At 46.2% G+C, this 12,024-nt stretch overlaps 1 protein-coding gene across 1 annotated transcript in view; it reads right to left on the reverse strand.

Annotated features, from left to right (window-relative positions):
• The window catches only part of LOC132259617 (uncharacterized), a 46,927-nt gene that overhangs the window by 2,442 nt on the left and 32,461 nt on the right, over positions 1-12,024 (reverse strand). The window contains exons 3-6 of the mRNA XM_059757325.1: positions 8,131-8,372; positions 1,392-1,579; positions 945-1,302; positions 17-883 (exon numbers count right to left, since the gene is read on the reverse strand). Coding sequence (XP_059613308.1) covers positions 17-883; positions 945-1,302; positions 1,392-1,579; positions 8,131-8,201 — 1,484 coding nt within the window. The 5' untranslated portion in view covers positions 8,202-8,372. The remainder of the gene's footprint in view (positions 1-16; positions 884-944; positions 1,303-1,391; positions 1,580-8,130; positions 8,373-12,024) is intronic.

Below are 12,024 nucleotides of genomic sequence, written 5' to 3' on the forward strand. Positions count from 1 at the left end.
TAAGGAGGGGACTCACCTGATGTGGAAGAGAGGACTCTGCGGCTCGAGCGGCTCCTTTCCGTTTGCGGTGATTACTGGCGTGTTTCCGTTGGGCGACTTCTGGCTGTGGCCGACGCCGTTCTTCACATAAAGCTTTGGTAACGTGGGTCTCTGGCGCTTCTCTGCCAACTTCTTGCCCGGGATTGTCTCGATCGGCGGCGGGATGGGCTTGCCCTCGTCCGAGGGGAAGCTATGGCCATGGTGATGATGGTGGTGGTGGTGCGTCTTGTGCTCCAGACTGTTGCTGCTCCGGTTGATGAGGCTGCTGTACGTGCCCGAATTGTCGACATGCGTGGACTTTGAGATCTCGCTGGTCTTGGACGTGCCGATCGGCGGCTCGTGGATGGCCTCAATGCGCGCCGCGCTCTTCGGCAGCGGCGCGAATCCCCTCACGTAGTCATATATCTGGTCGATCTCATCGTACTCATCGGCAATGGTGCCGTAGTTGGACTGCATGTACTTGGAGGATTCACAGCTGGCACTCTTGCGCAGGACATAGCCGTTCTCTGCACACGTGGTGAGCATCAGTGGCTTCCGGCTGACGCTGTGCTTGGACTCCTTCTTGTCCGACAACTTGAGATCAATCACTTGTAGGCGATCGCGGGCATCGGCCAGCAACCGCTGCGCCTTCTCCAGAAAGCGACTGTACTCGATAAAGTTCTCTAGCTGCTCCATGTTCTTGGCGCGCTGGAGCTTTATCTTCACGTTCAGTGGCACCGACACGAGGTCCGTGTCCTTCTGCAATGGCAGCGCAAACACACGGTCCACCTCCACACAGCCGAGCAGTCGCAACTCCGGCACGAAGGGCGTCTTCAGGCCCTTGGGAGCGCTTCCGTAAACTAACCTGGAGGAGAGGAGCGAGGGGATTAAGCACAGAAGGAGAGTTTGGGCATCGGTCAACCTACCTCACAACTATGGGCATTCTCTTCTGCAGAAGGTTCTTCACAGTGTGCACGCCACTGATGCTGTCCTCCTTTGCAATGGGTGAGAATTTCGCTTTGGCTTCAAGTGGCAGATTGACGATTTCATCTTTGGATGTGCGGCACTGCAAGTACTTGCCGTTGTCGGAGATAGTCGTGAGGATCTCGCCGGCGTGCACGGTCTTGCTGTTGTGGTTGCACCGGAACGTCTCGCGCACCAGCACGCGGAAGTTGCGGCGCTTGGAGAGGTCCAGCACCGTGTCTATGCACCTGGTGGAGCGCCCGTCCTCGCTGAGGAGTTCAAAGTAGCCCTGGTACGTCTCTGGGATGAGCACTTTGGGGCCTGCAAGAGAGTTCACGCGCGCATTGTCACTGTGACTTTGACCGCGATGATCATCGCGCATCGCAAACAATGCGGACAACGACACTCACCGACATTCGTTGTCTTTCTGCCTTCCTTGATCTTGATGGGCTGCGCAAGAATCTGATACTTCCGGCCGGCGTTGAGGAAGAGCGCCGTGCTCTGGAGCGACGGATTGGAGAGCGTGGGCACGCCCAAATTGTGATGCTGCCCCTTGACGATCTTCGCCACAGCTGGAAGTGGCGTCTTGGCGAATTCCCTGGCGAGACACACATGGAAAAAAGCCAGAGAGAAAAGAGGCGATGAGACACGTGAAAGCCAATGGCACTCGGGTTTCACTGCACTTTTATAACAGTTTAGTGCACGGTAATTGCAATTAATGAACATCATTAATCAGAGGCGACGAGATTGCCATCGGGAGAACCGGGAGTCTGTCTGATTGTTCACTTGTATTTATCGCTTCTCTTCCAGCCAATGCTCGGAAGCCGATGCCCAGGACACCGCGCGAGAGGAGGACAAAAAGAGAAATGATATTTAATAGTTGGAAAGAGCGATGGGAGTCGTTCACATATAGTTCCATCGCCTTATCGGCCGCGAGCATCGGGGAAAAGTCAGGGGACTGAAGATTGTTGTTACTTGTCGAGGTGTTTGCTGTTAATTAACTGCCACCCAACGATTTATTTCGTCGTCGATGGAGCGAACAAGTGGATTCTTCGCGTGCATCCCAGCGACTTGCCCTCTTTTTGCCCCCCTTCCTCCTCTTTGCTCACCAGAGCCATCATCTGTCTAACATGATTTAAATCCCATCATCGCATCGCCACGTATGGCGAGACAATGCCATGCCCAGGAAAAGCACAATCACAGCATGGAAAACGTGCTAATTGTTCCTACAATTGCGCTTCAGCGATCTTTCTGAAAAAAGGTTCACACACAATTGCAAAGCACTCTCTTTCAAAAACATCACAATTAGTGATTGTCTCTCACGCATCCACTTTTCCTGCCATTGCAAAGGTGCTCCTGAAAACATCGAGAGTCTCTCAAGAGATTGCGCCAATCTCAAGATCGCCAGAACAATTGACAGGTGACTAATTGTATTGATATCGCGCTGATAATGTTTTGCAAGGCATTGAGAGATAACGCTGGCGCCGAAATATTGACGATTGCTTCAGAAATTGGAACATTGAGTAAACCTGAGATAAACAATTTTAGGTGTAGGTCATAAGAATTAACTGCAATAGCGAAAATATATTTTCTCAATATATTAATTGCACAAAGTTTACTCAGAGCGACACTTGAGAGTATCTAAAATTTGATTTACTGTTCCTAAACACTGTGACAGTGTTAGAGGTCAAACAACCGTTTGCAAGATTGCTGATTCTTGGAAGATGCATACAAACTTCCGCACGCCAAAGCGCAACTGGGAAGCAGTCCACTTAATTATTTGTCTATTCACACCACCTTCACGCTCAAGAGGTGCCAAATGCCTGCGTGAATTTTGCACAGAGAAAGCCACTCTTGCAACTTTCCGCGCTGACCTCTGTTGACACGCAGCGCCATGAGGAAAGGCAATGGAAGTCCATATTTGCATATGAGAGGCAAATTGAAATTTAATTAATGTGACAAATAATTGACGAGGCGAAGAGGAACGCGAGAAGCGGCTTGTGATCACATTCTTTGTTGCCACAGTGCAAGAATGCGACACTAATTTGCGTAGATGTGGCATGAAAATTGCTTGCTGGCGACTCGATCGCACGCCATTGTGTGCTTCGGGGGGCGTGCGTGGGTGGGAACTACTGGTGTGTGACGCGGCCCCATTCCTGCTCAGATCACTCCTGGCCAAGTCTGCGACTTCTGGAGCATTTGCATTCCGTCGTCATTGTTCGGCAGCCAGAAGAAGTGGCATTAGAATTAACCGCAATGGCTGGAAAAAGCTCAGTGGCGAATTAACGGATCGCCGTGTTTACGCACAGATTCACGATCTGAATGTGTCACCTAATTGGGTTGTCCAGCGCTCATCCATATGCAAGAGCCGCCATAGAGAGGCTTCCTCAGCCTCTTTAGTCGCGCTCAGAGATGGCAAACTGCGTGCAGAGGCCACGAGAGTGGTTTCAGAAGCGAATGCAATCAATCAGGAATCTCATGAATTACGACTATCCGCAGTATTTTATTATTTTATTAAATTATTGCGAATGTCGGGAAATTGATTACGGCCACGGGAAGAGTCTCGAGGCGAGCCGAGAGGGAGAAAGAGAGAGAGTCTCTGGGCGTCTTCAGACACTGTATAAATACAGCCCGGCAAGAGTTGGCTGCCTGAATTAATTGCAACAGAAGAAGATGAGATTTTGATGAATGATGCCTATGAGTTCCCCTCGAACCGCAACTGCGTCAAGAGAGAATCCACTGGGAATCTCCAATTTATGCAGAAAACTCAGGTGGTTTTATTCTCTGCTTGATTCTCTGTGACTCACACGTCGACTCAAGACATTTTACGAGTATATTTTCCTGGCTACTGTTCAACTTGCTGGTCAGTTGCAAGAATAACGATTTTTTCCCTGGCAAGACTACAGAAAATTCACACTCATACCGCTAAAAACCCAAGAGTTTACGCAGAATTGACATCGCGAAAGCAAGACTCATCGACTAACAATGCAAGAATAAAAGAAGAAAATCTGCTTTTGCACTCAAAAGTCTGGATTCTCTTTTGTAAATGATATTTTTAACTAAAATTTCAACCAAATGCCTAAGAATAAACACCACAAATACAGATTTCGTATTAAGATAAGCAATTTAATCGTATGTTTCTGCTAATCATTCCCTCCGTCTTGAAGTCTCTTTGCTTACAATATAGCTCTGAATATTCCACTCATCGTCAAGTGTTGGGCAACACTGGCAGATAAATAATTTCATACAACATTGTAAGGATTGTAAGGCAAACTGCTATTGAATGGGACGCTTAATCGCCCCACCTTCCGGATGTCTTTATCCACGGTGCGGAGCCAAAGTGTGGGGAATCCGATGGAAACTTCCACCCTTTCCATAGCCGAAGAATTCTCCTTTTTCACGTGAGTATGAATAAATTAAGGGCGGCAGAGTCTTTTGTCGTCACGACGAATAGACAGAGTTTAGTTGAGAATCCATTTATGAATATTCATCTTCTGTTGCGTCTTATTGCAATTGCCAAAGGAAGAAGAGAGCAAGGTGGAAATTTTTCAGTCACTTCCAATGGAAATTGCTGATAATAATGCGAAGAAAAAGAGCAAAAACCAATTTGACTGCGCTCTTGAGCCACTATTCAGAGCCTCCATGCACTTTACCATCATCAGGCGAGTGATTGACTCGACAATCTACTTACAATAGAAAGGATTTTTAGTGCATTTACCCTCATGTAATTGAAGCATGTTTCATCAATTTGATCGAGGCGCAGAAATGGTAATTTCTGAAATTCCATCTCCTCTAGACTGCGACTCCCAAACGCGCCACAGGGCTTCTGCTGCCTCTCCGTATAGTGAGAAAAGTTCGCGGAGTAATGACTGAAGATGCGCCGCATTGCATTGTATGCTAATTTCGGCTAGGTTTCACCAGTCTGCCGGCGAGCAGAATGCGCGGAATTTCGCCGACGCCAAGGTGAAAAAAGGGAGTGTGATTAATTCCCATTGAGAAGTTTGGCGCCAGAGAATTCGCAGATAAGCAATTTCCACCCCTCCGCGAAAATCCCTCGGTGAACTCTCTAATTAACCCTCGCCTTGGGTAATTACAGCGCCATTGCCTGACTATCGTTAATGGGATTATGTGAGACGCTCCCAGGCGCTCTTCCAGCGGGTCACGACACACTTTTTCCGCCGCGCCATCTTCAGCCTTCTCGCGCTTCAGTGCTCGGAATGATCACCAGAGTGACCTCAAAGGTGGGCTTCTCGCGGCCTTTGTAGTGGCTCTGCAAACTTGCAAGTTCAGGTATTTCTGTGCTGATAGAAACATAAACACGCCCAATTTTCCAAAAATAGGCGAAATTTAGCATAATTTTAGCCTTAGCATGACCAAGAATGGAGCGTTTTAGTGCTGACCAACCCATTTTTCCTCTATTGGTTTTCTCCCGCACTGCATTTCATTCAATTTCACTGAAGCGGGTGTGGTTTGGCTCAAAATTACACTTCAACCCCCATCGACTGGGTGGCTGTTAAGCAGCATGTAATCACACTAATGGCTCGCGACCTCGGAAAAGTTCTTGTGCAAAATGCATGTGCGCAGAAAAAGAAGCTGGCACGAGAGGAAAAAAAACCCCAATAAGTCATCAGCGCCAGACAAAAAGAACTTTTAAATATCACCAATTAATTTTAATTAGTTTCCTCGCCAGGCACGATATCTCGCGGTACAAGAGCTCGAATGATAATTCAATAAAAGAGGCCAAGCAAAAAACTGAGTGTAATTAATATTTTTCCATCGACGTGACGAAATTTCCATGCGCGGAGGATTTCACGATGGCAAAAAGCCGGCCGCAATGGAGGGCAAAAAGAAGTTGCCAATCATCACCTATTTGTGTCTGAGGCCGCTTGCAAGAAAAACACACACACACCATTTTTCTTGGGGATATGATAAAGTGTATATCAATCATCGATAGGCAAACAATTGGCTGTTGTCTTAAGCCAAGTGCGCGCGCGCGACAAATGGCAAAAACAGCCAACATGCTTGAGTGGCACCAGAATAAGACAATTAATTTACATTTTTGAACTTCAAGGATGCCACAAAGCACATGGAAATTCATGTAATTTGCCTAACATGATGTTGATGAATATTGGCGCACGATGAAAAAATCCCCAATCACGATGTCTCACGACTTTTCCGTGTTTGTGTCTCATGAAGAAATGCGCATTTTTCCGCCTCTCCACACAGGAAGATTCCCCTATTCTACAATTAGTGACTCTGCGGAAGGAGTCAAGGCTTCTGACTTTTGTCTTCTCAACTTGCGTGATTTCTATTTCGGATTTCTGAAAATCACCTCTTGGCAGCGCTTTTCTGAGGGAAGACTTTTAACTATACGCACTGCGAGAAGTTCAAGGTATGCAAAAGCGAAGACAAAAGCAGCTTGCTGGAAAGAAAACAACTTCAGACTCAATGTACTGATAATTGATCGTGATATTTAATATGATTCATCACATCAATCCCTTTATGTAGTCTTTTTCTTTGATAACCGCAAAGAATTTTATTTTTACTCATCATGCTTGAAAGTATTTTCAAGACTTTAAGAGTCTGGATGACATTTTAAAATATTTATAAGCAAACAAAAGTTATATCTTAAGAGTTTACTGACATTTCACCCATAAAAAACTAAATTAAAACAATCCAATGAATAAGTATTGAACATTTCTTAATGCACGAAATCCGATGAGTTTTTCTTGCAAATTCCAAGAACAATGGGCATGAAAGCAGTGTTATTTTATGATAGATCACCGAGTGAATAAAAGATGTGTGTAATTATTAATTAGAGAGCCGCCCAAAAGTCTGCGCGAGATTCCTGGGCCATAAATTTTGTGGAATTCCACACTCATTGCTGTGAAATGCTGTAAAATGCTGCAAAATTAGCCGTCGATAGCGACTTGAGAGATGCTCGATTTTTCTAAAGCTCTCCCAAAGCACTCTGAGGCTTGCGCAATGTGTTGCCAATTCGAGCCGCGCGAGTGTTATGAGTCAGAGAGATCTGGACAATGCACTCCCATTTCGTTCTTCAGGTGGTCTCGCGTTAATTTGTCAGCGATCCCTCCCGTCCATCTGAGCAGTATGGGAGCTCCAGCGTTATTAATAAACACCGGGGAGATAAATGACTGTGGAATTTCTCGTTGCAGTGGTATTTCTGGCGTCATCAGGTGGTTCGTGGAGCCATTTTCGCGCGCGCGAAACTCTGCGCCGTGTTAATTTCCGTCAGACATTCCTTGGGATGCATATTACTCATTTTCCCCATCTGTTTTTATCTCCATCGACACATTGTACAGCGTCTATTGACACAGAGCCAATAAATATCACGGCTTTATAACACCCATCCGCACACTTGCAAGCCTTCCATCTCGCAGGCTCTTTTCGTCAAACCACGGACTGTTCGCGCTGCGATGCTCGAATGCATGCCAGAGTCGTGATTAGTCAAGGGGCGACGTCTGCAGACTCCTCAAGCGATGTAGAGCTGGAATATCGATCCGAGAATGTGTGGATTTGAGCAGTTGTTTGCCCCTCGGCTGCCGCGATATCCCGTCCTGGCCAGCCGCTCATTTGCATCGCTGGCGCGGCCTTTTGGTCCCCGTGACTAAGGACCGGAGGAATGTCCGGCGATGTTGCATTGCTGGCCCGGCAAAGAGCTCTCTATCGCTCCGCGGGCGAAGTGCTAATGCCGCCAAATGACTCGCGCGTCGCGGGGGAATAGATTGAAACTCTATGTTCTGAAGCCAATTGACGAGTGATTTATGAGCTGTGCAACTTGAGGGCTGAGTGCATTTGGACATGGGATTGGCAAATTCTACAAATTATTACTTTTTTCCCTCCCAAATCTCATGCTAGTGCATGTAAGACAAATTTTTCACGTGTTTGACTTTCCAAATTGCCCCCGTGAGTGATTGATTGTCGACAACTCGTGTCTCTCGAGTCTCGTGACTTTTCTCATGGAACACCAAATGCATTTTGTGGCGGCGGGGCAAAAGTTCGAGAGATCACAAGACAGACATTTGGTGATAAACTGCATTGACTATGGCTTTCGAAGGAAGACAGCGTTCTGGTGGACGCAAGAATTTTAACTTAGGCTCTAGAAAATTGCAAATTGATGATTCATACCTGAGATAAACTGGCACTGAGTCTCCAAATCTGGACGCAGCGAGAATTATTTGGCCATCCGTTGCTGCCATGACTGAAAAACTGGAGGAAGCTGCTGTCTTGCAATTCGACACTCCGTGTGAACACCAAATGCTGTGTCCTCGCAGGCTCGGCTCACATTGCGCCCGCGGTTTTGGGCACGAATTCAATCCAGGAGCCTGAATTCGCAATCAACTGGCCTGTCTTGCTCACGTTGCAGCGCTCTGCAAGAAAAATGAGACCTCCGTTAATTAAATATGTTAACACAGCGCGCAAGTTGCAACAATTAAGGCTCTTTTTACTCCATTTGCCACTGTGCTCTTGGCATTTTTTCTCCCCCGCGCGCGTCACAAAGACGCTGCGGAGACTTTTGTATACATCAGTGGGAAAGTTGAGGCGTCTCTTGCCTCTTTCTCCTTCGGCGTTGAACAAGAGAGAAAAATCTTGAGAGAGTTGAGCAAGAAAGCAATTAGCGAGAATTTCACTTTAGCTGACGAATTATTCTTTCTTTCTGCCTCTCGGCCAGTGACGCACCATTGAGCTGCCGAATGACCTTAACCCCATTTTCTCTCCGCTCGTTTTACTTTTCTTTTCTGCGCCTCCGCCAGCCGGAAGTTCACGCTGGCTTGCAGCTGAACCCTGCACCCAGAAATGTTGCGAAATCGCGCACTGTCGCGGGCCCACGATCGCGAGTGTGGCGCCCAGAAGGGGCGCATCATCGAGCCAGACGCAGTACAAACACTTTTCAATGGCGCATTCTCACGAAATCACATGCACAATGGCTCTCAATTGAGTGAAATTGGCACAATTTCTCCCCAAGTTTCTTCGCAATTTCACCGTAAGTTTCGCTTACAAATTCAATTTGCTTTATAATCACGAATTATTTGTTTTGCAATACAACTTGCACGTTATGTTTATGTTTTCCTCTCGATTTTTCGCGCTCACTTTAACGATCAAAAGACGCCTCTTAACAACCTTATTTTTTCGGGGAAAATATAGCTCTTTCTCTTCAGAGTGCACATGAATTAATTAAGGCCAAAGCTGAAGATGTTGGAATAAAAAGGCAATCTTGTTAAAAGCTCATTAAATTCTGCAGAGAGACATTTGATCCATCAAAAGTAAATTTAATCCCAAACTCCATCTTCTCCTCATCTTTTCTGTCCATTTCATGACTCAAGGCGGATGCAAATGAAGAAAATCGAACAAGTTCAGCAAATCATCTCCACACGCATCTTCTTCTCCCTTATTTGCAACATCTTAACACCGGCCGAGAAGCCGCACAAGTCAAGCTGACATGTAAATCGTCATTCGCATTTTTCTCCCCGTCGTTCTAAAATTACAAAGTTTATTAAACAGACACTCGTTTGCACAAAAAAGCGTGTGTTGAATGTTCTCCTTGCATGTCGAATAAAAATGCCTTGTTTATTAATTAAAAACGAATCAATTACCCAAAGTTAACTAGTGTGTGTATGTGGCTTTATAGCGTCTTTTTTCTGCGGTAAGAAGCTTATAAGTTCATGGTGAAAATAAATTTCAATCACTTTCTGATGCGCCACACCTTTCGCATGGGTGGCGGAGGGAAAAAAGAGCAATTTCCGGATTCATGCTGACACGGGAGAATGGAATCAATAAGCACAGTGTTTGTTCTTGACCCATTCGCATTGATTCGACCGGAAAAGGAGGTGACTTCTCGCGCTGTTACAGCTGATAACATATTGAATTTAGTGGCTTCTCGCCGAATAGAAATGGGCTTTTAGTGCCAAGGGGAAGTGATTATTTTCGAGCGAATTGCATGACGATTGGTGTTATTTAAATACAAATTGCTGAAATAAAATTGTACATTTAGCGGAACATTTGCATATAAAACAAATATTTTTACAAGTTGTTTGAAAGTGTAAATGTAACTTTATAGATAGAAATCGTGCACAAGTGAGTAAAGACATCCTTTTAACCAATTTCTTTTTTCCAACCCCATTTTAATAGGTCATACATATGCGATCCAATCGAATTGAGCGGGGTTTAGTTGAAATTGCGATGGACAGAAAAATAGTTTCACAGCACTTCAATAGCTCCCAGACTATGTATTGAAGCGTATGTTTGGCGACAAGAACTTAAAGAATGAAGCACGGCGAGGACAGAAAGTGCTGCAAATTTCCCTGCATCGCATTTAATGGTCATTTGCAGTTTCCGCTGCGGAAAGTTGCGTGAGTTGCTGCTCTCCTTGAGTGGCGGTCTTTGTCTGCGGTGGTGAAAATGAATCTTCTTCGGTGTCATGTCTCGCCATTCATGCCTGAAATGGCATATTTAATAACAATAATCGCCTGGGCTTTCCTTCGGGGAATCGCGTCTCGGCCCGCGAGGCTTCTTCGCATGGCGCGGCGTTGGCTTTCCTCCTGCACAATTTGCATATATGATCTTTTATGATCTTCATTATGATGCAAACACAAATATCCAAAAGCAAATGAGTTTATGATATTGTGGTGTTGGTCGCTCGGCTCACATGAGGTATGTGGTTAAATGTACTAGAGCATAAAGTCTTGGGTGTATAGTAAAACGTGAAAGAAATTGAAACTATTAAATGTGAAGTTTATTTTTATCGTTTCCTCTCTCCTCGACTGGCGCGCGAGAAAATGAAACGCTGAGAGATGGTAAAAAATATTTAAGTAAATGATGGTTTTGCATGAATGACTCCGTCGGGATGGATGGCTGACTGAATTGTTGCGCGACCTCAGCATTGGAGGGAATTCATTGCCTTGAATCTGCCACAGCCGCGCGTTGTTTTGTATTCAAATGGACGCGCGGCGAAGGGGCTGAAGACGTTGATGGTCAGCCGGCCGGCAAGACTCTGGCCCAGCACAATAAATTCTATACCTGCGCGCGGATTATTTGCATTGCCAGCGATGAGAGACGCCAAATCTCATTATTCAGACACATTCGCGCTCGTCTTCGCGCTGCCATTTTCCCGCGAAAACCCTCCATTTCCACGGGGTGTCCCGCGGTGGGCAATCACCGTCCACGGCAAATTGATTACGCGGAAGCTGTTTATGGTGTACAAATTGCCGGGAATGCGAGGGATTCCGCCGCTATGGCGAGATGAATGTGTGCGCCAAGCAATTATGGCTTCTAATGAACTTGGGATTTGTTTTCGCAGTAAAATTCTGCTCCACCCTTTTCCAATTCGTGCTCATTGGAAAACACTTTTTCCCGCTTCTTCACGGCACATTTGGTGTCTGCGGTGCGAACTCCTTGCGAGAGTTGTGTGGTATGTGAGAATTGCGCGGCCAATGCCCAGGAGCGAGGGGTTAACAATCCCCGAGGGGAAAGCCTCTCGAGCCGTTTTGATCAAAGTGCGACAGCAATTTCGGCAGATTAGATTTGCGATTCGCCCAGCGAATGAGTACGAAATGTCGTGCAGGAAGTTTATGGGGGATTTCGGATAGAACGGAAGTGACTTGATGTCCTGGGTTTGCGACTTATCCACCCCTCGGGCAGGAGTGATGACCGCGATGCGCTGCGAGAAGAAGAAAAGCACCCAAGATGCTGTAACTCACGAAAGGAGCTAAATTGGTCAGATGGATAATCAACGTTGGTTTTTCAATTTGCAATTTTTTCCCATTATTCCTCCGTCAGTTTGCCAAGATCCCAGGATCGATGATTGGCCAATGTGAATACAAATTGCCTTCTCCGCTTGACACAATCTCGCCATCCTTGCGCCGTCTTCCGCCTCGCTGGTGGACGAGTCATAAATTTTTCGGTGACAATTGCAACCATTGAAATTTTGCACTCACGGCACCGCCAATGGTCGATGACCTGCGCATGGGATTCACTTTCCATCCGCGAATCCCATTCGAGATGCTTGGACGACAAAGAAATTCT

Source organism: Phlebotomus argentipes, unplaced genomic scaffold (genome assembly GCF_947086385.1).
Source record: "Phlebotomus argentipes unplaced genomic scaffold, Phlebotomus argentipes genome assembly scaffold_18, whole genome shotgun sequence".
NCBI classification, from domain to species: domain Eukaryota; kingdom Metazoa; phylum Arthropoda; class Insecta; order Diptera; family Psychodidae; genus Phlebotomus; species Phlebotomus argentipes.